Source organism: Nematostella vectensis, chromosome 11 (assembly GCF_932526225.1).
Source record: "Nematostella vectensis chromosome 11, jaNemVect1.1, whole genome shotgun sequence".
Classification (NCBI taxonomy): Eukaryota; Metazoa; Cnidaria; class Anthozoa; order Actiniaria; family Edwardsiidae; genus Nematostella; species Nematostella vectensis.
Genome location: NC_064044.1, coordinates 9,770,463 through 9,795,723, shown reverse-complemented (window position 1 = coordinate 9,795,723; position 25,261 = coordinate 9,770,463). Strand labels below are relative to the sequence as shown.

Sequence of the window (25,261 nt, the reverse complement as noted above, 5' to 3'; positions counted from 1 at the left end):
CTTAAGGTCTTCAATGGTGGGAGAAGACGGGGGGCGGGGGGGGGGGGGGGGGGGCGGCATTTTTGTGTCGCCAATCAAGCGACTGGAAGGCACTTTCGACATTATCCACTAAAATAAGTTTATCTTAGAACAAACTGGGATTAGGTAACTTGAAAACTACATAGGAAAAAGCGCGGGAGATTTTCTCAAGCAAGATTCAAGTGCTTCCCCCTTTTTCTTGGTACAGAAAAAAATAGATGTATGATATTTGACAATTGATGGGGGTGGGGGTGAGTGGCTAATTGTTCGATTTTTTTTTTTTTTTGAGAATTTTGCAGCTTGATTTTCTCCCGAAATATGTGGCGATTTTTTCGTCTTTGCTTGCCCGTTTTTTTTTCGGGGGGGGGGGGGGGGGGATGTATGATATTGACATTTGACTGGGGCTCGATTTTGTTTTTGAGAATTTTGCAGCTGGATTTTCTCCCGAAGTATGTGGCGATTTTTTCGTCTTTCCTTGCCCGTTTTTTAAAATATCAAATCTAATGGTCCGTTCCTAAAGCAGGCCCGTAGCACGGGGTGTTCACTCAGGGCATTTGCCTCCCCACGATATTTTAAAAATCCAGTAGGGGCGTGGCTGTGTCCCCCAAATTTTTTTTAAATATTTCTGTATTGTGCCCCCCCCCCCCCCCCCCCCCCCACAACGGTGCCCCTGTAACGGTTCTGTAAAGCAAACAGTAAACAAAGATGTAAAGCAAGTCGCAAAATGATGTTGTTTTTGTATTCGAACTTAATATTTGTTTTCTTTTTTAACCAGGCAATAATATACCGTATATAACGACAACTAACCTTGCGCTGAGGGTGAACGAAAATGCCACAATTGGTAAGTAATCTATTAGCCAATCAGTACTCGCGTTTTAACTCTATCAGAGACACGCTTACTACCCACGGAATGCGTGTTAATTGAGCCAAATGGTGCTTCCTAAAATTAATTGAAGAAAATACTTCCTTTTCGTATAGATGCTAAATATCGCTTTTTTGTTGTTGTTATATGGAAAATTTACTACCCAAATAGGTTACTTAGCAGCCACTGGTATAAATCATACGCCAGTCGATCAATATTCTGCAAACTCTCGGCCATGTTTGGCTTTCTGGCTCAAAAGAACCTTGGGCGAGCGCGCGGGAGACCTGTGATATTCTAAAACGTTAGGGACTAGGCTCCATATCTAAAATGGCTGCCAGCAAAATCGAGACATGATGTGTTACCGCTAGAGCGAAAATGACGTTGTTTTATTACATGACTTATTTTAGTCTCTCAAATAGGGACCTGCGCCAAGAGATCACGTGACCTTTTTGGGTGGCAAATTCAAAACAAAATGATCAAACAAATAAAAACAGAAAAACTGCACCCGTCATACCAGTAGGCTCTTACCGAAAGTGCTAGCACTTATTTTGGCATTATTTGGCTCCGCGGGCACATTTTTTACATTTTTTCCCAAAAAGCACTGTTAGCATTTTTTTCTTATTATCGACTGATTATTTATATAATTTCGCGTTAATAAGCACACTCTGACTTCACATATGTCGTCCAAAGCCGCAATTTGCATTCATTTTCGTCAAAGGAGCCGAGGAGGCTGGGGAATATGTTTGATAGGTCAGCGGTTGCCTTCTAGAACCCGGTCCTTCTCGTCAGTCCTCCTCGTGACTCGTTCCAAGATGACGTCATTCACTAGCAATACTGGAAGTCAGCCAAGCAAGGCAGAGATAGCTCGAGAGCGTACTCTGCCATCAATCAGTGGAAAAAACTAAACTAGTGGGAGCTGTGATGTAAAGAACATAAGCATACATGATCGGATTCAGCAATATCCACGAGAGGAACTAACAATCAAAGACGGGAAGTTGTTTTGTCTGGCATGCCGCGAAATAGTGTCTTCGAAGAAGAGTATTCTAACTACACACTTGGCTTCAAAGAAACATGGAAATGGTAAAGAGAAACTGAAGAAGTCTTAGTTGAAGGATCAGACTATTATGGAGGCTTTTAGAGCGGCGGACATGACGCAGAAAGACAGCACTCTACCAATATCTCAACGGGCCTACCGACTCGAAGTGGTCGAAGAGTTTCTGAAGGCTGGCATCCCACTTGGGAAAATCGATAAGCTACGCTCCCTCTTAGAAAAGAATGGCCAACGTCTCACAGCAAGTGCTCATCTTGGTCATTACATTTCAATTGTTCTCAAGCAGGAAGTCGAAAGGATAAAAAATTGAACTGACTTTGCCTGGCCAGACTGGCATGACAAGAGATGTTTCGATGATCTTTGACGGAAGTACACGGCAAGGAGAAGCAATTGCTGTTATTCTGCGTTTCCTTGACGAGAATTGGTCGATTATTCAACTTCTCGTCAAAATTGATATATGTTCCAAGTCAGTGAATGCGGATGATCTTGCACAAGTTCTTAATCAGTGCCTATCAGTTGATTATGGTGTCAAGGCCAATTCGTTACTCGCAGCCATAAGAGATGGGGCGAGTGTGAACCAGGCAGCGTTGGATAGAATTGCATTTATCTTTCCTAAGCTGCTCAACGTTGTGTGTTTCTCACACACGCTTGACAATGTTGGGAATCATCTTGTCATTCCAACTCTTCTAGAGTTCGGTAGCGTGTGGCTTCGCCTGTTCCGCCATAGTTACAAGGCAAAGATGTTATGGAAAGATCTGACTGGGCAAAGACCGAGATCATACAGTGAGACCACATGGTGGTCAAAGTGGGAAGTCTACAAACAAATGTTACTGCAGTTTGGAGATATTGAGGGATTCTTGATTCTTGAAGCAGAAGCCGCTAATATTGGTCCACAGTTACTCCCTCAACTCCAGGCAATACTTTCCGATCCTGAGCGAGTGATCAACCTGAAGCTCGAGCTCGCCATCACCATCGATGTTGGGGAGCACTTTGTAAAAGCGACCTATTTCTTGGAAGGTGATGGACCTCTCGTGTTTTCGTGTTATGAGAAACTCCATGCTGTTGCCCAAGCCTGCCAAGCCCCTCACTTTCCAAACGTGCGTGCAGTCGCAGCAGCAATCGCTGAAGAAAATCCTGCCCAAAACGTAGCAGCCCTCGAACAGCAGGCAAAGGCATGTGTTCAACCAGCCATAGATTGGTTTCTGAGAAAGTTCAATGTCCAACTATACAACACAGTGTTAGGGTTCAAGGCTGCAAGGTATATGTGTACGGTCAGCGTCCAGTGGCTGAAGCCAACTCAGCACTCACTAGAGGCCTTGCGAATCTTCCCTTTTCTCAACGATGATTGCATTATCAACGGCCTAAAAGTTGAACTACCTGCTTACTTAGCTGCCACTGCAGATGTGGTAATCAACACAGAAGAGCGGAAGGTAAAATGGTGGCACGACCACAAGGAACAGCTCCCTCACTGGGCTTCTGCAGTGAAGAAAGTGATGTTGGTGCAGCCATCCTCGGCTGCAGCAGAAAGGGTATTCTCTGTTCTCAATTCCGCATTCAACGACCAACAGGAACATGCCTTAGTTGACTATCTGCAAGCAAGTGTGATGACCCAGTACAACAAGCGATGACTAACTTCTAAAATGGGTAATGATGACCCAATGACAAGCGTGTATTGGACTTAAATGGAAAAAACATTGATCGTTAAATTTTGATGTTAAAACATGTGAGCGAAAATCTGAAAACGTAATGTTCTATATGATTAAAAAAGTCTGAAAAAATGAGCATTTTTTTAATCCACAAGCATTTTAAAAAAATAGCATTATTTTAGCACTTTTTTGGCAAAAAAACAAGCACTGCTTTTAGCATTTAATGCTTAGCCTACATACCAGAGAAAGAAGAAGAAAATAAAATCTTTAAATGAAACTAAACCCTTTCTAAAAATGGAGATCGTTTTTTTTTTTTCGTATGCGCTGGATAAGTTCCCTTTTGTTGCTGTTATTTTGTCGCCAAAAGGCTGAGCGCGCGCTAGTTTGCATCCAAAACAGTCACTTGGTCTCTTAGCGCAAGTCACTTCTTACCCCGCAAATAGACGCTAAGTGAATCTGGACGCGAAACTAAGAATCTTTGGGATTGTGAATCGTTGATTTCGGAGATACTTTATACCCGCCAACGTTTTTGACCACACACACATATTATAAAGCAATCGAACCAGCTGTAAACTCGAACGGTTTTTAGTGCGTAAGCAACGAGCGGAACTTTGAGGGTGATTTTGCATGCGATACAATCACATGATGCATGTATTTCAGGTACTGATATTGCTACAATTCAAGCGGAAGATGTAGAAAAGGACAAATTAACATTCAGCCTGAGTGATACAATTAATAAGATCTTGGAAATCGGGCCAGATTCCGGGATAATTAAACTCAAAGGAAAAGTTAATAGAGAGGTAAGGTTTAGTTGGCTTGGCTAAGCGGGTATTCGCCCCAAGGCAACTAGAGTGATGATGGGGTAAGGGGGGGGGGGGGGGGGGATAAGAGGGGGATAGTAGTTGTGGTATGGGTAGAGGTTGGTGGCAGGGGTGAGGACGGGAGGGTAATTATGGGGACAGTGCTAAGTCGAGTTAGACTATCAGGAGGGTTTGGGATAGTGATGCGGGTATTCTCACAAGGCCTGCTGCACATCCCGATAATGTGTCTATATTTGACAGATTCAAGACAATTACGAGTTCACGGTATATGTTGAAGATGACTATAATGGAGGCGGACCAGCCAGAAGGGTAAGCGTGATTATTTGCTAGTTATTTTTTAGTTAATTGCCCTAGCTGCAGACACGACCTCAACATCTCCACGCTTTTCCTTTTTCTAGGAATTGAGGGTATTCCCTAAACAACTCCTCGCTTTTCTCTCCTTTCTAGGGTTCCAAGAATTTCTTTTTAATAGTAGACGACTACAACGACAATGCTCCAGTCTTTACGGAGCAACCTTACATGGCCAAGATAGCCGAGGTAGGAGATGATGTTTTATAGTTAAATGGAAAAAAAAATATTTCAAAGCGACTTAGCGAATAACCCCCCACGATAGAGTTTTGGTACTAACTCATGGGATGTAATCAAAAGTTACTCACTTAACTGAAATGGATGTTTAGTTTGTTTCGGAACTGTATGGGAGTGTAAAATTGAGGCAGGGTTGGTCTTCGTTAGAGTAGGTCGCACCGACCTCGTAAGCTATGAATCCCGATGCAAATGAGATGTTCATATCAGTAGAGAATTAAATCCGCTTGAATCACGATGTTATTCAATCCATCATTCTATAAAAAATATCAGGTCTAAGGTATCAAAAAGTGAAAAAAGGGGAATATTTAAGCATTTTAAAAGTTTTGGATATTCGAGACAACATAGTTGTCACACAATTAGGATGTATTCGAGACAACATAGTTGTCACGCAATTCGGATGTATTCGAGACAACAGCGTTGTCACGCAATTCGGATGTACGGACTGGTACCGCTCCCGCTCAGTGATACAGGCAACACCATTCACAGCTTAGACTGCTTGCAGTCCCTGTTTTGGCAAACGTCAATAAAACTAAAAGAAAAATAGTTCCGTATTGCGCGCGCGGTCCCATGTCATCACCACCATCATCGGTTTGTCGCGCCACAGTGGGAGCCCCCCCCCTCCCCCTCAGTGGTAAACAGAACAATTTACTTTATGCGTAAACAACCGATGGCCTGTGGTGGTGACCTGGCACCGCGCGAATAACACGGAACTATTATTCTCTTAGTTTTACTGACGTTCTCCACAGAAGGCGAACATCAGTAGTAAAGGTTTTATCGATATTTCTACTATTCCCAGAATGCAAGAGTTGGCACCACGATCCTAAAAATCAGCGCGATTGATGCAGACTCCGGCACTAATTCGCAGGTCCAATACAAATTCAGTAACGCCACAGCGACACAGGTAGGACACACGACCTTTAATGTCCTTTATGTTATACCCTAAGGGCCGGTTTTGCTCGGCTGTGACAAAAATTGCATAAAAGATCGCAAGTGTAAAGCAGCCTTAGGATTGGTCAGAATGATTGTGGAGGCGTGACAAAGGTCACGATGATGTTGATAAATTGTTTGATATTGTCACGCTGATGACTGTGACCATGTACGACGATTGCGGTAACGTGGCAAATGTCACGGTGACTTTACTAGCGTGAAAGTATCGGGAGTATGATGGCAGCGCTGACAATGACACGCTGGTTTACTAGCGTGACCATATCAGGGAAACGCTGTTTGCAGCCCTTAAAATGGCACGGTTGTTTCATTAGCGTGACAGTATCAGGATTATGTCGGCTGTACTTTGAATGGCTCTAACACACTCTACTTTTGCATCTTTCTTTTTTCCCCTTTTTCTCGACTAGACACAAAACGTCATTCTCATCTCGTCTTGGCAGGTCAGCTTTCTCTTCTCTTTCTCTTTTCCTGCCCTTTCCCTCTCCCTTCCCCTTTTTCTTTCACTTTCTCTTTTCCTTTCCCTTCCTCTTCCCATTCCCTTTCTCTTTTCCTCTCCCTTTCTCTTTCTTTTCCCCTTTCCTTTTCCCTTTCTCTCGTTCTCCCTCTCTCTTTCTCTCGTTTGACCAGCCTACAACGAAAGCGAACGTCTTTGCAAGTACAGTAAAACACTTCATCCCTACTTTTTCGTAGTTTCTAATTGATATATGTAACTTATAATAAATTTGCCAATCTTTTTTCCATTTGCTTGCGCGCGCTAGTAATCGTGTCATTAGCACCGCGCACAAAGCAGTTACTTCATCGTAGTTAATATAGGCGTACCATGTATTGATAACTTCTGTTTTGCAGACGCCGTTTTTCTCGCTCAATTCTGTGAATGGTGAGTTGACGCTAGGCGGCCCACTGGATTTCGAGGTGGCTCGCAGCTATATGCTTGTGGTGATTGCCGAGGTAAGGATTTAAAACACTGCGTTTAACGCCCATGTCTGTGTGTTTAGTCACTCCCCCCCCCCCCCCCCCCCCAACACATAAACCATTTTGGCTTTGCCAACACTCTCTAAAGTTTGAACGAGATGGAAATATTCCGTCAAAGTACTTTTTGGACGCTTCGATGTTTTTTATCAGAGCTAATACTTGACTAACGACTTGATTAATATTTTATCTTACCGATATCACTGTGAAAGTACTACTAATACATGTGTAAGGGCAGTACACGTCGTCGAGTCAAGCACGATTTTTGTTATTGTATGAGTCGATTCCAGTCGAAGGAGTGTCGTATGTCGTTGTAGTAGGACCAGTGTACTCATCGTCGAGTTTTTGAGTTTAATTTCGTTGCCTTTCGTAGTGTAGTTGCCTGTCTATGCAGGACGAGTGCTCGTTGTTGAGCGAGCATACAATAATGCCGTCGCCTGTCGTAATGTCGTTTGTCTGTCGTTATGTCGTCGCCTGTCGTAATGACGTTGCCTGTCGTAATGTCTTCGCCTGTCGTAATGTCATCGCTTTTCGTAATGTCGTCGCAAGTCGTTGCCTCTTGTAATGTCCTTGCTTGTCGTAATGTCGTTTGGCTGTCGTAATGTCGTCGCCTGCCGTAATGTCCTTGCCTGTCGTAATGTCGCTTGGCTGTCGTAATGTCGTCGCCTGTCGTAATGTCTTCGCCTGTCGTAATATCATTGCTTTTCGTAATGTCGTCGCATGTCGTAATTTTGTTGCCTCTCGTAATGTCGTCGCCTGTCGTAATGTCCTTACCTGGCGTAATGTCGTTTGGCTGTCGTAATGTTGTTGCCTCTCGTAATGTCGTCGCCTGTCGTAATGTCCTTACCTGTCGTAATGTCCTTTGGCTGTCGTAATGTCGTCGCCTGTCGTAATGTCGTCGCCTTTTGTAATGTCCTTGCCTGTCGTAATGTCGTTTGGCTGTCGTAATGTCGTCGCCTGTCTTAATGTCGTTGCCTGTCGTAATTTCCTTGCCTGTCGTAATGTCGTTTGGCTGTCGTAATGTCGTCGCCTGTCGTAATGTCGTCGCCTTTAGTAATGTCCTTGCCTCTCGTAATGTCGTTGCCTGTCGTTATGTCGTTGCCTGTCGTTCTAGGACCTGGGCGTTCCCAAGCTGGAGTCAAGAACGACAGTGATCATAGAAGTGACGGATATAAGCGATATGCCACCGAGGTTTCTTCAGTCTTCCTACCTCAAGGAGATTGAAGAAAACACGCCAATAGTAAGCAGGCCTCGAAATATTAGGGGGAGGGGGGGCACGATACAGAAACATCAAGAAAGTTCTGGGGGCACAGCCACGCTACTAATGGTCATTTCCTTATATATATATAATATTAAATATTGAGCTGTATTAGCATACGTGTACGATACCGCTTATATAGAATTCGACAGGAAACGTTCTGTGCTATTAAACATGAGAAAAAAATCCTATTAGATTTTTCATAATTATTAGTATATGCCACACTATACATAAGAATTTAATTAGAAATCCTTCCCGAAGAGTAGTTAAAACGCACTGAGTATACTGTATGACACCGTAGATAATAAACACACAACTCTAAAATAATGAACGAATGAACGAATGAACGAACGAATGAATGAATAAATGAATGAATGAATGAATGAACGAATGAATGAATGAATGATGGATGGATGGATGGATGGATGGATGGATGGATGGATGGATGGATGGATGGATGGATGGATGGATGGATGGATGGATGGATGGATAGATGGATGAGTGAGTGAGTGAGTGAGTGAGTGAGTGAGTGAGTGAGTGAGTGAGTGAGTGAGTGAGTGAGCGAGCGAGAAAGTGAGTGAGCAAGCAAGCGAGCGAGCGAGTGATTGAGTGAGTGAGTGAGTGAGTGAGTGAGTGAGTGAGTGAGTGAGTGAGTGAGTGAGTGAGTGAGTGAGTGAGTGAGTGAGTGAGTGAGTGAGTGGCCTGAATAAATTTGCGTATCAATAGCTGCTTTCTTAGAAACCACTATTCTCCTTTCAGGGCAGCACAGTGGTGACTGTGGAGGCGAGAGATGGTGACGTTGGCATCAATAACCCGATACTGTATGAAATAATATCAGGTACGAAAAGATGGGAAAGGTGTTGATTGGGGTGGGTTGGGGGGGGGGGGGGGGGGGGGCTCCGATAAAAACAGACGGGGGTGATCGTCGGAATAACACTTAAGAGATTGCAAATTGGTTGTGGTCGAAGGAATTTTTAACTCTAAGAAATCGCAGTAGTTGGTCGATTTTTTTACCCTAAGAGATAGCAGAATAGGCAAAATCCTTCAACAACCCTTAAGGGATAGCAGTTGGTCGATATTTTATACTCCAATAAATAGGATGTTCACCCCCACTCCTTTTCTGGAGAGTTTCTCCACAAGGGAACAAAACTAGCGGTGAGATGGACGGTCAGGTAGGCAGGCGAAAAAAACCCTAAGATTCTTAGATGGCAAGGGGATCGTTATGCTGAACAGGTATCTTACTTCCAGTGTCCTGTGTTTTAGGTAACTCGGACGGTGTATTTACGATTAATAGCAACACAGGTGTCATCACTGTGAACGGATCCATCGACGCCGAGAAAACAGACGTGTTCAGGATCACAGTAAAGGTAGATATCCAAGAGGATCAGTCGTAATTGGCGACTTGCACCAAGAAATCGCGTGTCTTTTTGGGTGGCAAATTCGCCGAGTGCTAAGGCTTTCAACGGCAAAATAATAACCACAAAAAAGCACCCTATGCATGACAGGTTAAGAAGTCAGGAGTTACAACCATTATTTCCATGATCCTCTCTTGTGGGACCCTGAACCGAAAAATAAAAGCTAATTGTAGGTGTTACGCTATTGGGGTTTAGCTGAGACCTTCTTTTACCAAAGATCAGAGAAAGAGTTCGGAAACACCTGGGATCCACAACTTTTTCTTGTGCCTTGGCCACGGCTTATTTGCCTTTAATAGTGGTGCAAAGAGCTTGCGCAAAAAAAATCGATTCATTTAAATGATTACTGACTCGAGCACATTTATAGCTGTAACCGGTTGAAATGTTTAATCTATAAATAAATAATATCGACAACTCAGGTAAAGTACTTTGTAATAATATCTACTTCTAATATTGAGGACGAGTCGTAAACAACACAAGATGGCTGACACTCACTTATCATCCCAGAGCATGCGCGCAAAGGGTAACGGCTGGACGTGCGTTGCAATAGCAAGTGCGTTGTATATAATCCTTAATGTTAGATTATTAACCATTCATTTCCGATTATCAGGCGTCAGAGGTCCCTGACCCAAACTCTAACACGACAGTGACCGTCGTGGTCACAGTAGTGGACGTGAACGATAACAGACCTGCGTTCTTGCAGTCCGTGTATATCTTCGATGTCCGTGAGGACGTGGCTCTGCCCGGACGTGTCGTGTCCGATCAACTCCAAGTCACCGACGGCGATAAAAACGTGAGGCTTGCTTTCACATAATGTCTGATTCAGTTTAACCTCATTAACTCGAGCCCTCACCTAAAACGAAAAAAAAATTAGCTGTATTAGGGGTAGAAATGAATAAAAATTAGTCTAGGGAACTTAAAGTCTGTTCGAGTTGGCGTGAAGGTCGAGGTATAAGAACTCGAGTTAGTGAAGATATCGACGTATTAGACAAAATAGAGCTCTAGTTATTTGATATGTAGATTGATGGTGGTGCTATAGTTCCTCATCTTTATTGACCTCCTTTCTAGTTTGCGGTGAATTGCCATTTTCTGTGCTAAAAACGCCTTTAAAGAGTGCCAAACATGAATAGTCGACAAAGCACTCCAAAGTAAAAATTATATGACTTGGGACACGTGTATGGAATGTTAGCAATGAAAGAATATCCAGCTAATCGAAAACTTGTACAAATGATTAACACATGTCATTTTCCTTGCAGCCCGTTTTTCGCCGGGTGTTGTACCATTTGGTTGGCGCAGACAGCGTTAAGTTCGCCATCGACCCGACTAGCGGGACCCTATACATCAACAAAACGCTTGACTACGAGAAGCAAATAAACTTTACTTTTGACGTAAGTTGATATTTCAATGTGCATATGATTTTACTTCAAAGACTCCCTGAAGTATTAGCCCTGTGCAAATGAATTGAAAATCAGTAAACCGTGCCCGTGATCCCCTTAAAGATCCTTAGACTACTTTAATAGTACTCCGGATATAACAGTTTTCGTTTTGTTACTGCGGCTGTTGTTATCACGGTTGAGGCTTTTGGGAAGTTATAGGACAAGCCTCGGCCATTCCTTATATTTGCCGGTGGACCGACGCCTACAAAGCAGATATATCTGCTTTGTTTTCTTAAGAAAAATTTCTACTCTACTGGGAAAGAGGTTGTGGTAGTGGTGGTGGTGGTGGATGGGATTGGACGGGAAGAGGAGAGGAGAAGAAGGTGAGGGGGGACTAAAACCTTTGTGCCGCTACAAGTTTTTAAGTTTTACTGTAGAGTAGTCCATTCGATAAACGCTCCTATCACATATTGTCATATACCCTCACTAGCTGCAGTTACAGTTTTAGTTGGTTCTGCTGCTTTTGATGACTTTTTTTTTAATTTGATGGCTGTTGCTCTTTTTGTTCTCATAGTCGGTCGGTACAATGTATATGTTACAGTTTAATATTTATATTTAGTATTGTCATTGCATCGGAAGTAGTCATTTTTAATGGTCTTTTTTTCTGGTCAAAAGGTTGTGGCGACTGAGACGGACACAAGCGAGAAGTTCTCGGCGAACGCATCCGTAACGCTAACGCTCATTAATATAAATGATAACAAACCCATGTTCGCTAAATCTTCTTATAACTACACGATGGACGAGGAGATCACACCAGGGACACACATAGCTGATATCACGGTAAGTAAAGTATATTCCCCATCCAGCAAGACTTTGCTGAAAACAAAACAATAATCACGTATCTTAATATTACATCAGTGCCGGGTTCCTTCAGGTTAAAGCTTACCCTGGGATGAATGCCTTTTTTATCAAATGTCAAGATACCCGCATTTTTCAAGAAACAGCCCCAGAAATAATTGGAAATTTGAAAATTCTTGTTAATGTTTCTGGTGAAGCATCTCATAAGATGCATTATACGTAGTGAGAACAGTTCAATATAACAATATAGTTGATGTTCGCGGGCGTAAATATGTTTTGGGCCCGACTCGAGCTCATTTTAAAATGTGCGCTGAGAAGGGCCCAAAACATATTTACGCCCAAGAACATCAACTACATTACTATTATTATGACTTTGGCGAGCATTAAGCGCAAAAACAAAAATAAGCTCGGAAAACGCAGATGACTCACGTGATATTTATTCATTGAAAGTTGTTAAAACATAATTAATAAATACAGCTTCAATTCACTTTACAAACGTTGCTAAATATACACGTGTTTAAGGTTCTTTTTGTAAACGAAACAACTGTTTCAAAATATAGAAATATTGACAATTTATTGTGCAATTGGAAAAGTGACAATTTGGCATGACAGCCTGTGCAGAAGTTATTTGTTTCAGTCGAGGATGAAAAACTTACATTCACTTCCCCGCCTGCCCTAGATAAACTGCCTTGTTTGCAATCATTACTGTTTTCCATCTCAATGGTTTCACTAGAAGCAAAAGGCACTCGGCGAGAGGTCCTTCTTGTCTTTTGTTTTGACTTCAGCATTCCCTGCTAGCAGAGGCCTCTTTTCTCTGTATTTCGCTGGGCTGGCGTTCGCAAGGAAAAGAGACCTCTGCCATGGGTCGAAACTGTTTTCGTTGCGCATGCGTGAGCGTTTCTAAGGACCGCATGACGTGCTAAAACCCGTACCATCGCGCGAAAGCCGTCAATATGCTAATTTTTGTCGCAAATTATGAATCAAACTCCGGTTAGTTCTCCTCTTCAAAAAAACAAACAAACAACTGTTCAATTTCAATCACCTAAAACGTCACTAAAAAAATCGAACAGCAAACACAGCAAAGACGAGTTTTATCTTGTTTGTGGGATAAATTCCAAGACATCTAGGCAGGCGATTTTCTTCAATGTAAATATCGCACAGTTGGACTCGAAGAAAATGTTACAAAATTTTTTGGTGAACTTAGATCAGCTAATTCTAGAAGAATATACAAAAGCTGTAAACGGTAGATTGACTCGTTAGTCAAACGAGAGAAAATTCTGAATGAAGACAAGGCATTGAATGGCTTCTTTTATAATTCGTCGCGTGATATTTCTACGGAGGACGCCGTTTCGAATGCGGACTTATTATCCCACAGCGGATATACGCTTCACGCATGCGCTAGTCATTGAGGGCTCAAATACTGGCCAGTAATTAATGAACGGAGCATGCGCTCTGGATTTCCCGTCCACGATCGTGGACGGCGGTTTGATCAAACGAACTTGCGACCCATGGCAGAGGTATCTTTTCCACGCGAACGCAAGCCAAGCGAAGTACAGAGAAAAGAGGCCTCTGCTAGCAGGGAAACTTCAGCATAGAAACGGCGTAAAATGCCTCCAAGATCCGAGGAGCTGATACTGTGAAAATCACATTCAACACTTCGCTTCGTGCACCACTCGGTGAACTTTTTCATCGCCCAGAATGTTTGTTTTTTTAGTATTTTTGGGAACAGAATCTTTTTTTAAGCTCCTCCTCATCGAGCTGAAAAGATTGTGAGTCGTGTTCAGCCATGTTTTCCTGTTTGTTTTTTGGTAGTTGACAAAACACAACCAAACACGGCAAATGATGCGACGAGCGGTTTGAATGAATTGCGGGAATTCCTGTTTCCTTCTGATTGGCTCGTTGCAATTTCCTCGCGCCCTCTCATTGGCTTAGAGCAGCGGGCTTTAATATATTAGAGCCCGCCAAAACTTTCATTAGAGCCCGTATAATACGCCACAATGCTCGCCAAAGTTATAATAATGATTGTTAGATAAAACCGCTCCGGTCACCCTGTGGTAACCCAGCTCTTAGTCTTTTTTATTTGCAGGCCACGGATGCCGACCTTGGGACGTTCGGTGCGTTGACGTACGAACTGAGAGGGGGTCAGGCAGCATAGTAAGTTAAATACTCCTCCTTCCCCCACCCTCCCCCCCAATTTTGTCGCACATCTATGAATAGGCGAAAAGGGCGCGGGAACACCCTTCAGAGAGCAGTTTTTTTATTATAAATAAAATTTATAAATCGCTTCTCTTCCAATCAGCATCCTTTCAATTTTTGGAAAATATTTCTTTTAGAGACACACACCCGTAACACAGTTCCAGGAAGAGCCTAGTCCATAGCGTTCTTCTCGGGTTTCCTGTGGTGATTTGACGTCACGCAAACCTTCTCCTCCCCTTTCGCCTTATGGTCTACCGCAGGAATACCAAACATGAGCACAGACATTAGACTGGTCAAAGCTTATTCACTAACTCATCTTATGACTAATGCAAATTTTTTCTCAATTTCCCAGCTTTTCAGTCAACGCCGATAATGGCACAATCAGTGCAGCGCAAATACTTGACTACGACACCCTCCCTCAGTATCAATTCTCACTTATGGCCAAAGACGGGGGAGGCTTCTATCAGGAAATTGCCATAGCAACCGTGACAGTTACCCTTCAAGATGTGAACGATAACGACCCAGAATTCACCGGGATGCCGTACACTAGTGACATTGCCGAGAACCTGCCTGCTGGTACGATTGTGTTCCAGGTCACCGCGACCGATAAAGACAGCGGGGAGAATGGGCGGGTAAGTTCTAAGTAAACACCGGACTATCTTCATTGGGGCTGTGACTCCAGTGTTTAATCAACTTTCATGATTGGAAATTGCGTGGAGCAGTCCCTTTCTGAATACTGATGAATAATAGTTATGCGAATGTGAAACGCTTAAAATAAGCGCTATAAAAGAGAACTTGTACATTCTTAGAGCTCGGATGGTGACGAGGACAACAGGCATGATTTTCTTTGTATTTCTTAAAATGCGCATGGTTGACACACAACTTGACCCTATCCACCGCAAAAACAAAGTAGTCTGCTAAATGCATTTTGTTTATGTTGAATGGTCGTACACTGACTAAATTAAAAGCATTTACAGCAGCATCTAATCTGCACGGCTTAAAGTAAGGAAGGTGTTAACACCATTAATATTGTAATGCTCTATTTGTAGCTGTCCTTCAACATCAGCGCGAGAGATGATGGCGGACATTTCTCGATTAACGGAAGTGGCCTGGTAACAACAGCTAGGGAACTGGACAGAGAGACTATTGCTACATACACACTTACGGTAAGTGTGGGCATCATCCATCATCATCATAATCAACAGCCATATTTATTCTTCTCATCAACATCATCATCACCGTCAGCATCATCATTGACAGCCATATTTATTCTGCTTATCAACATCATCATCACCATCATCATTGACAGCCATATTTATTCTGCTCATCAACATCATTGTCATCATCATCTAAAATAGAGATATGAGATGCATCTATATCGACTGCAAGCTCCCCTAATAGATTATTTTGCGTCGCGCTGGAATTGCCCCACTAGACGAGCACCGTAAGCCTCTTTGCCAGACATTCATTTCTATAGCTTAATCCTCGGACGCCCCCTAATCGGTTATTCCATCCTGTTTCGTGGTTTGCCATGGTACAAACTCTTCTTAAAAAGTTCGCGGGCAACATCATCGTCATCATCATAAACAGCCATATTCATCACCACATTGTCATCGTTGATGTCATTGCCATCACATCGCCAACATCGCATTCATTTTTATTTTTATTTTTGTAATCTTAATAAACACCATCAACAAAATTATATATATTTTCTATATCATAGTTATGAGTATTATTGTAACCTTCATTATTATCATCCTCATAATTGTTCTCGTACACTAGGTCTCCGCGTATGACCATGGCGTGCCAAGTCGTCACAGAGACGTCCAGCTTACAGTCAACGTGCTCGACGAGAACGATAACACACCACAAATCACAGATGGCCTGACCATCACAACCAACATCAGCGAGGTAACGCACGATACAAGCAGATAGATACAAGCAGCAAACCTCCACAAGTCCGTCCTTGATAGGATCCTTGAACATGCTTTTAACCCCCCTCTCTATGCGACTCTATCACCAGCTTTATGACCAAATACAATAAAAAAAGAGGTGGCCAAATTTATTCACGATTGCTTTAAAAGTAGGAATGTATAGTGACAGATACTTATAACATCTTTTTTTCCTTTTTCGAGTTTTGTTAGCTTTATGTAAAACTCTGTATAAGCGGCTAGTAAAAGAATCCATCTATCTAACTTGACCAAGAACATACATCTCAAAAACACTTGTAAACCAGGCACGTGATCAAGATTCGCTAGGGGGCTTGGGGGGGGGGGGGGGGGGGGGGGAGGGGAGGAGGGGCAGGGGCAATTGCTTGGCAGGCTATTAGATATTATACATAATATTTGATATTAACATATTTGATAATCCTTCAATAGATTCTCACACATTTTAAAGTTTTCTGATGATATAGTCAAGCTGCCAAGAGAAATCATATCAGTCAATCTTGTTTTATAAACTGTCGTTTTTCTAGCTCGCTCGGTCATTTTCTTATAAGCCTTACATACCATATTTGGGAGTCCGCTTCAATCAGTTTTTTGCTTTTTTATCGCTCTACAGCTATTTAAGTCCAGAATTCCACGTAAACTTTCAGAAATTCGTGTTTACTACGATTTTGCTGGCAGCCATCTTGGATATGGAGCCTAGTCCCTAACGTTTAAGAATATCACAGGTCTCCCGCGCGCTCGCCCCAGGCTCTTTTAGACCATTTAGAAAAAAACGACAGCCATTGATTGATATGTATCGATAAATTATACCAAGAGACATATTCTAAGCACATTTAGTAGTTCCGGTTTTGTAAGCGGCCATTATTTTGACCTTTTGCCTGTTGCCTACAGGGTGCGGGTGGCGGGACCGTCCTCCTCTCCTCCATAGCAGCCGTTGACCCAGATGCCGGAAGTAACGGTCAGCTGACATACTCAATGTCTGGCGGGGACAGCCGGTTTACTCTCAACAGCGCTACCGGTAGGCTCCAGATCTCCCCGGCCGGGCTTGACCGTGAGCTTAAGGACTCCTACGACCTGATTATTAATGTCACGGACAATGGATCTCCTCCAAATACGGTAAGCCTTCAGATGTGGTGATCTTGGACATCACAATTTAACTTGAGGATTCATAAGAGCCATTTACCGACTCGTGAATTCCACGCTTAAACCATATCGGTTTGAGCATGAACCTTTCAATAGAATTCTCTATTGACGATGAATTTCTACCTCACAATTTGCGTAATTTCTAGCTACGATTCACTGCACTACCTTTAGTCCAGCTGATATGTGCAGATTTTACCTTGAATTGCGCACTTTTTGCTAAAGTTATCAATTTTAGCATAGTGATAGTTTTTGATACCTCTTACGAGATAGGCTATAGAGCCAAGCTCAGTTCGGCTTTAATTTCTGATTAATAATGAATATCGATTTGGCCGCCATTTTGAACCGGAAGTAAACTAACTTTTTCCAAAAAAAAAAAAGATAAACTCGCCCATTTTAAGAAAGTTTACTCATAGACAAATAAGATATAAGTCAGAGAATGCATCTAAACAAAATAGTTCTTAAAGTAACAAGATTTATTTTAATTTTTGTAACTACGGTTACAGCGATTTTGAACCGGAAGTAGTCAAGAGCAAATACTGGCACGCTTGTTTCACTTTGTGCCTTTAAACAACAAAAAAAAAAACTTGTTTCAGGAGTAGTTTAGGGTCATCTTTTCAAGATAAGCTATGGAGCCAAAAGAAAATCTGATTTAATCACGGATTATCTTGGGATATTAAAATGGCCGATAATTTAATCCGAAAGTGAAAAGTTACGCGTCGATACTCACTATTTTCGAAAGTCGTCAAATGATTTAAAAGACACATATAGCCAGCCCAAGTATTCCAAACATTTACGCTCAATAGCTGGATCAAGATAAAAGGAATAAGACAAAAGCAACTGCTTATGTGACAAGCCTGGTGGGGGTACCAAGTACCCCGGGAGCGGGCCGCTTCACCAATTGACTTCAACGTCTGTAAACGACCGCACACATGAATGAAGTGCTACAAGATGAACAGTTTCTAACAGTAGGAACTGTTAATCTGGTGGCATCGGGTGTGCGCTTATCACTCTTCTTGCCTTTCTCCCTTTTTCTACAGAGGAGTCAAAGGAGTATCTCGCCAATTAGAATTTTACGCATTTACAGGTGATACTGTATCCTGTTGTGCGGGTAGGGGGGAAAGACAGTACTTGCTGTATTCCCTAAAGCCACAGATGGCCTTCGACAGCTAGCCTTCAGGCCAGTTAAGATAAAAGACAGAATGTTTGGCAACACTTGAGCGCTTTCCCCTGCTTCTATACGACCGAACAAGTACAGAGAATCGAAAGTAGACAAGGCTAGAATGCAGCTCTTGGTGAAGAAAGGAACAGCATTTGATGTCATTCTACCGACGGAGGCAGCTATCATAAAAACACACAAAAGATGCATTTCATACAGGCCATTGTTGGGGGCAAGCACTCCTCCCTGTCTCAATACTTCCGTCTTTTTAGCATAATGGACAACAGTTGATACGACCCATAGCCGCTTTGGACAAACGCTATTAGAGCTTTCCAAGGCGTGCCAAGTAGCCAAAGAACTATTAGATGAGGAACCAAGAGTTATTAGATGCAAGATAGGCTGCCCAGCACGCTGCACTTGCACCAAAGCCAGCTTGAAATGTTCAGCCCTTTGCAGCTCCATTGAATCGTTTAACGATAAAGCTGTAAGATATCTGAACTGTATTAAATAAAGAAAACAATTCTCATCGGAGTTGGTTATTACGTTAGACCGACGTATTATGAACCACACTCTTTTTGTTTTATGAGAATTTTTTTTTTAAGAACTCCCAGCCTGACTAAGATTTCACTAATTTTTAACAAAATGCCGAGACTCACATTACAAGTAAACATTTTCTTTATATTAAATTTGTGCATTTATCATTTGTGCAATTCTATTTAAAAAAATGTTCATTATTGCTTATTCATATATGCATTAATCTGGTTTGATTAGAGTGTGCAGAAACAGGTTTGGAAACCTACTTCCGGTTAAAAAAAGGTAAAATTAATAGCAGAAACCTAATCAGTTTTGCCTTTTTTTTTTACAACTTAAAAGTATTAAATGGATTTCATGAATACTTTAGTCGTAGACTTTTAAACAAGATGTGCATCTCTGTGCTTTCAAAAGTGCAAAATTTAATCTCCAGTGCAAAATGGCTGCAATTATAATAAACTATATTAGTCAGTTGTAAAAGCCGATTTTATCTTGGCTCCATAGCTTATCTTATAAAGGTTATTGCAACCTACAACTGCAATAAAATTGTTGTCTATATAGGGCGCGGGGTGAAATAAACGTCCGAGGTTTTACTTTCGACTACTTCCGGTTAAAGGTGGCTATCACCTTTAAAGTTACAGAAATGACAAATTTGCGGTTATTAAAAAAAAAATATTGGGTTTAAATACATTCTTTGACTTTCATATTAGTTGTCTAGTGAAAAACAGTATCAAAATGTGCAAGTTTATTTATTTTTTATAAAAAGGTAGTTTACTTCCGGCTCAAAATGGCGGCCAAATCAATACTCCTTATTAATTAGAAATTAAAGCCGATCTGAGCTTGGCTCTATAGCCTATCACATGCACACGCGGTATCTTACACCAGACAAGTGCACCTTGTGTTTTTCGTTTCCGAGTCGCGACTGTTTTTAGAGACGGAAGCCATTTCGCAGTTACGGCGGCAGACCGCTAACCAATGAGAAAGCGCCGAAAAGCACCAGGCGCCAAGAAAGCGGACAAAAGATACATGCGCACATCTGCACTTAATCAACAACAATGTAAAGTTAAAAACCAAGTAACCATTTCGAACTTTATTCAATTGCTGGGTTTGAATTTTTTCCGTAACAGTAGCTAAGAAGGCGATCCTCTTAAATGCAGCTTGGTTGTGATCGATCTAAAGCTGTCACAAATGCAGAATTGAAAAAATCGTCATGATTGACCAAAACACAGTTGTGACTCGTAAACAAAAGTCACAGGGTGCATGTGTGACTGAGAATAAGTGTAGTTAAAACGTCTAACATTTTTAATAACCACAATTTGGAATTTCATAGAACTCAACCACGGTCCACGTGACCATTCTAGACGTGAATGACAACACACCGGCGTTTGACCCGAACCCGGCCCAGTCCCTCGCGACATATGTGATCACGGTTGACGAGGGACCGGGTACCATTAACAATACCTTGATTGACATCAATGCTACTGACCCGGATGCAGACGCGAACTGTAAAGTCGCGTATAGCCTGTCGGGAGATGAACATGGGTTCTTTAACCTCGATCCCGTGACGGTAAGAAATCTGTCGCAGTACCATATCAGAGACCGAACGTTTAACTTTCGAGGTGGGGGGGGGGGGGGGGGGGTAATGATATAGATATGATATTTATCTAATGATCTAAGCTTGGGAATGATGCAAAAAAAGTTCTAAGACATTGAATGTTCTAATATTCTCTAATTCTAGCGGAATGCATAGATCGTGCGTAACGTTTCTAAAACTTAACAAAAATAAGGGAATTCGTTTTCAGTCTTGCTTGTCTATATTATTGTATATCTTATTTTACAATCAAAAACGAGTAAGTCTACCTTTTTAATCAATGAATAAACAGCAAACACCATTTTTGTTATCGGATTGTGCAACCTACACTTTGTCTGGTAGAAAAAAAAGATAGTTTGAGAACAGTTATCTAAGGAATGCGCGATATCCATTTCGCCGACACTGGAGATGAATGACTTATAATTTGAATTAAGAAAAAAAAAAAGCTTTTTATCGAAATGACTCATTTGTCGCTGCTCTAGTCCGTGGTCTTTCTCTCTCTCTCGCAAGAGCACACTTAACGAGTCCTGCATATCCTCTAAGCGATATCTTTTCCGATCCCTGATATTGTTCATGTCGCACCATTTTCTGTGTGAATCTCGCGCTTTAGGATAAGATTAGATCATTCCTTTTCTAATGTTCCATTCTGGGGCAACTGAGCGCTTTTTGAGTCACTTCTTTGTATATTCATATCCTACATAAGACACACTTCTATCTGTTCTTAAGGTAAAGCACCTTAACTTAAAAGGTCTTGAAAGTTTTGTCCAAATGGATTTCTGAGCTTCGAATTGCACTCTTCAGTAAAACTAGACTTGTGTAGACAAGCGCAAAGCAAGCAGCAACCATCACTACCACACAGTACTCGAAGATAACCTCACTCTTCGATAAAAAGGCCACAGAATTAAGCGTGTGTGAGCGACTGCGCTCCATATTTCCTGGACTCTTTGTCACAAAATGCTTCTGGTGTCGTAAGGAAGAGAGACGAAAGCTTATCGGGAAGGGATCTAACTGGTAAATGCGGGCTTACCTCAGGCCAAAAATAGCCCGGTTGGCTAAAAATAGCTATCTAGCTGTCATCGGCTGCTGAAAACAAGGCGAATCCTGCACCGTATGATCCCAAATATGTTACAATTTTTATTGTTGGTTTCTAGGAATGGTGCTAAAAGATGAATAACTCATACAGCTTTTGATTACCTTTTCCTTCCTGGCATAAGTTTGAGCTATCATTGAATTGTCGTCAACAACTTTTCCCATACGTTGTTTTGCTATGTCTGAAAAAGGGGATATTATCGAGAAAGCAGATTCCAGGTAAAGGATTCTTGTCTGGAATGGATTCATGTGATTGCTGGTTTATGGTTTCTAATCCACCGCTAGTCAATTGTTAAAGCCCTTAAGGTCAGATGAAATTATACCAGATAGCTCCAGTAGAACATCGCAGGCATTCACCGTACACTGGTGCATGTGCTTGCCTATCAATTCTTGTTTTAGTACCTTCAAAGAAATCATCTTGATCTTTTAAGGCTTATTTTTATGTTAGCGTAAGATATATCTGAGTTACGGGTGTGCTTGAATAATAAAATCCACTGTTACGTTACGTAAGGTGTAATTTCTCCCCCTCCCTCTCCACTCAAGTTAGCGTTACTAAGAAGACTTGCTATACTGCAGGGTGAGTTGTCTGTAAGGAAAGAATTGGATCGCGAGAGCCCCCAAATGAGCCGGAATGCTAAAGGCGACGGGAGATTCCTTCTCGACATAACAGCCACCGATCAGGCAACTCCGATCTCCGACAGAAAGTCAGCAACAGTCAGGGTGAGTATCGGATTCCTGTGGCTTTGAGGCCATAGATGATGGAGGGGACCCCTTGGGGTACATGCACCCCCGGGCCAACCACACCTTATTAGCTCATTTTTATCTTTACTGTCACCAGACATCAAACCATTCTACTGTAACAAGCTTTTTGCTTTGATCTTTGAAAATCCTATAGAGGTACCACTGCAAATATCAATCATGAGAACTATCGGATTTGTCGCTAGGTGAGCATCACTGTTAGAGATATAGAGTACAAAGTGAAAGTCATCTACAACATTACAGATGGCGACGAGAACCGTAAGTGTGAAGTGGAAAAACTGGTTCGACATTACAACTGACATTAAGAGAACTGTGTACTGTGTTGTTTTGCGCACTGTTCCAAATAACGACATAAGAGAAAAAAAAAACATGTCGTTATGTTGTCATGTTGCTAGTGTGCATAAGGCATTACAGTTCTCTGCATTAGCATTAAAAAGAGAACGTGACACGAAATTCTCTTTTGCTTATTTTGACAAATTGTCTAGTTAGTATAGTAGCGTAATATCTCAACAATAATTCCTCCAATTTTCGATACTTGATTTAAACGGAAACCTGATTTTTGATCCTTTCAAAATGAGCAATTTTGGCAAATTTTCGCATGAAACCGGCGACATTCGAATATCTAATTTGCATATTACTTGTGACGTCAAGAGTTGTACAAGTGGGTGATAAACATTAGACATTCCCATACAAAATAGGACCCCCCTCACCCAAAATACACATATAATTGACCGGGGAGCCCGAATCTTCCCCAGGAAAAAGCTGAGTATAACCTGAGCAAAGTATCCAAAAGGAATCCTGCAGCAATTGGAGCGGTGATTTTTATTAATATTTTTTATAAGCTTTTGAACACCATTTGCGCGTGAATCACCCAACTTTTCGGCAAACTCACTCCTTTTTCGATCACAATTGTGATCAAAGCAGTAAGATATACGCTGTTAATAATTCCGAAACGATATTACGCATCTATGTTTTTGCAAAGCAGAATGAATATTTTGAAAGCGTCTATGCTTTCAAATAATACAGAGAAAAAAATGTTCATCATTTTTTCGTCCAATTACTTACTTATTGCGAATTAACACCACGTCAGGAGAAAATGGCGTTTTGCCGTTTGGGATTTTTTACTTAAAATTGGCGAAAATGGAGTGACATTTACTATATTTTAAACGAAATCAAGGGTTTTTTGTTATACTTTAAGTAACGAGTTTGAAACTAACAATATTAGACAATTTCTGCAATCACAGCCTTTGTGCAGGCGTACAGATATTACACAATTTGAGCGTCAGATCCTTTCCAATATAATGGATTTCGTTGCTTTTTCACATATCCGTAACTTACTCCTTTGAGAGCCCTTCAGTTATTTCAATTTCCTCCACTTTAACAAAAATTTGATATTCGACCCTTACCATTTATAACAAAATGGCCATACTCGATCCTTCAACGATTCAGTTCCTAAAGATACAGCGAAAATAACACTAAAGCACGATTAAGTAAAGATACTCCCGCATTTCAAGGACACTTAACACATTTTGTGTTCCTAAGGCTTTTCTTGGCGGGAGTCCTCAATTTGAGGAGCTTTGGATTTTTTGGGCCTTTTTACATGTAAAAAGGAGCGAAACAACAATTGTCTAGAAAAGATTAAAAATACCCTTTTGTTCCAGGAAAGGTATAAATTTATACCGTCCCTGAGTTCAAAAAGGAATCTGTAAATTTATACAGTCCCCGAGTTCAAAAAGGAATGTGTAAATTTATACAGTCCCCGAGTTCAAAAAGGAATGTGCAAATTTATACAGTCCCTGAGTTCAAAAAGGAATGTGTAAATTTATACAGTCCCCGAGTTCAAAAAGGAATGTGTAAATTTATACAGTCCCCGAGTTCAAAAAGGAATGTGTAAATTTATACAGTCCCCGAGTTAAAAAAGGAATGTGTAAATTTATACAGTCCCTGAGTTCAAAAAGGAATGTGTAAATTTATACAGTCCCCGAGTTCAAAAAGGAATGTGTAAATTTATACAATCCCTGAGTTCAAAAAGGAATGTGTAAATTTATACAGTCCCCGGGTTCAAAAAGGAATGTGTAAATTTATACAGTCCCCGAGTTCAAAAAGGAATGTGTAAATTTATACAGTCCCGGAGTTCAAAAAGGAATGTGTAAATTTATACAGTCCCGGAGTTCAAAAAGGAATGTGTAAATTTATACAGTCCCGGAGTTCAAAAAGGAATGTGTAAATTTATACAGTCCCGGAGTTCAAAAAGGAATGTGTAAATTTATACAGTCCCGGAGTTCAAAAAGGAATGTGTAAATTTATACAGTCCCCGAGTTCAAAAAGGAATGTGTAAATTTATACAGTCCCCGAGTTCAAAAAGGAATGTGTAAATTTATACAGTCCCCGAGTTCAAAAAGGAATGTGTAAATTTATACAGTCCCGGAATTCAAAAAGGAATGTGTAAATTTATACAGTCCCCGAGTTCAAAAAGGAATGTGTAAATTTAAACTGTCCCCGAGTTCAAAAAGGAATGTGTAAATTTATACAGTCCCTGAGTTAAAAAAGGAATGTGTAAATTTATACAGTCCCCGAGTTCAAAAAGGAATGTGTAAATTTATACAGTCCCCGAGTTCAAAAAGGAATGTGTAAATTTATACAGTCCCCGAGTTCAAAAAGGAATGTGTAAATTTATACAGTCCCGGAGTTCAAAAAGGAATGTGTAAATTTATACAGTCCCCGAGTTCAAAAAGGAATGTGTAAATTTATACAGTCCCCGAGTTCAAAAAGGAATGTGTAAATTTATACAGTCCCCGAGTTAAAAAAGGAATGTGTAAATTTATACAGTCCCGGAGTTCAAAAAGGAATGTGTAAATTTATACAGTACCCGAGTTCAAAAAAGAATGTGTAAATTTATACAGTCCCGGAGCTCAAAAAGGAATGTGTAAATTTATACAGTCCCGGAGTTCAAAAAGGAATGTGTAAATTTATACAGTCCCGGATTTTAAAAAGGAATGTATAAATTTATACAGTCCCGGAATTCAAATAGGAATGTATAATTTATACA

General features: G+C 41.2%; 1 protein-coding gene across 2 annotated transcripts; it reads left to right on the top strand.

The window, feature by feature from the left end:
• The first annotated feature begins 747 nt into the window (after positions 1-747).
• On the top strand, positions 748-23,848 carry LOC5501120 (cadherin-23). Of its 2 annotated transcripts, none has more exons than XM_048734581.1 (21): positions 748-859; positions 4,238-4,377; positions 4,639-4,707; positions 4,846-4,935; positions 5,780-5,884; positions 6,336-6,368; positions 6,775-6,876; positions 8,012-8,137; positions 8,915-8,993; positions 9,419-9,522; positions 10,178-10,360; positions 10,824-10,955; positions 11,619-11,783; positions 13,888-13,955; positions 14,350-14,629; positions 15,047-15,163; positions 15,780-15,908; positions 16,835-17,059; positions 20,104-20,340; positions 22,030-22,173; positions 22,398-23,848. In XM_048734581.1, exons 4-21 carry the CDS (start codon positions 4,918-4,920, stop codon positions 22,509-22,511), a joined length of 2,361 nt encoding a protein of 786 aa, XP_048590538.1. In that variant the 5' UTR covers positions 748-859; positions 4,238-4,377; positions 4,639-4,707; positions 4,846-4,917; the 3' UTR covers positions 22,512-23,848. The 2 variants fall into 2 exon arrangements, with proteins under 2 accessions (XP_048590538.1, XP_048590539.1); XM_048734582.1 differs by having other exon boundaries at positions 22,349-22,569.
• Positions 23,849-25,261: the final 1,413 nt, after the last annotated feature.

Excerpts from the sequence above, each read along its gene's own strand:
- LOC5501120 (XM_048734581.1), top strand. Across the intron at positions 13,956-14,349 it reads AGAGGGGGTCAGGCAGCATA|CTTTTCAGTCAACGCCGATA; the intron begins GTAAGTTAAATA and ends TCAATTTCCCAG. Across the intron at positions 20,341-22,029 it reads TTAACCTCGATCCCGTGACG|GGTGAGTTGTCTGTAAGGAA; the intron begins GTAAGAAATCTG and ends GCTATACTGCAG.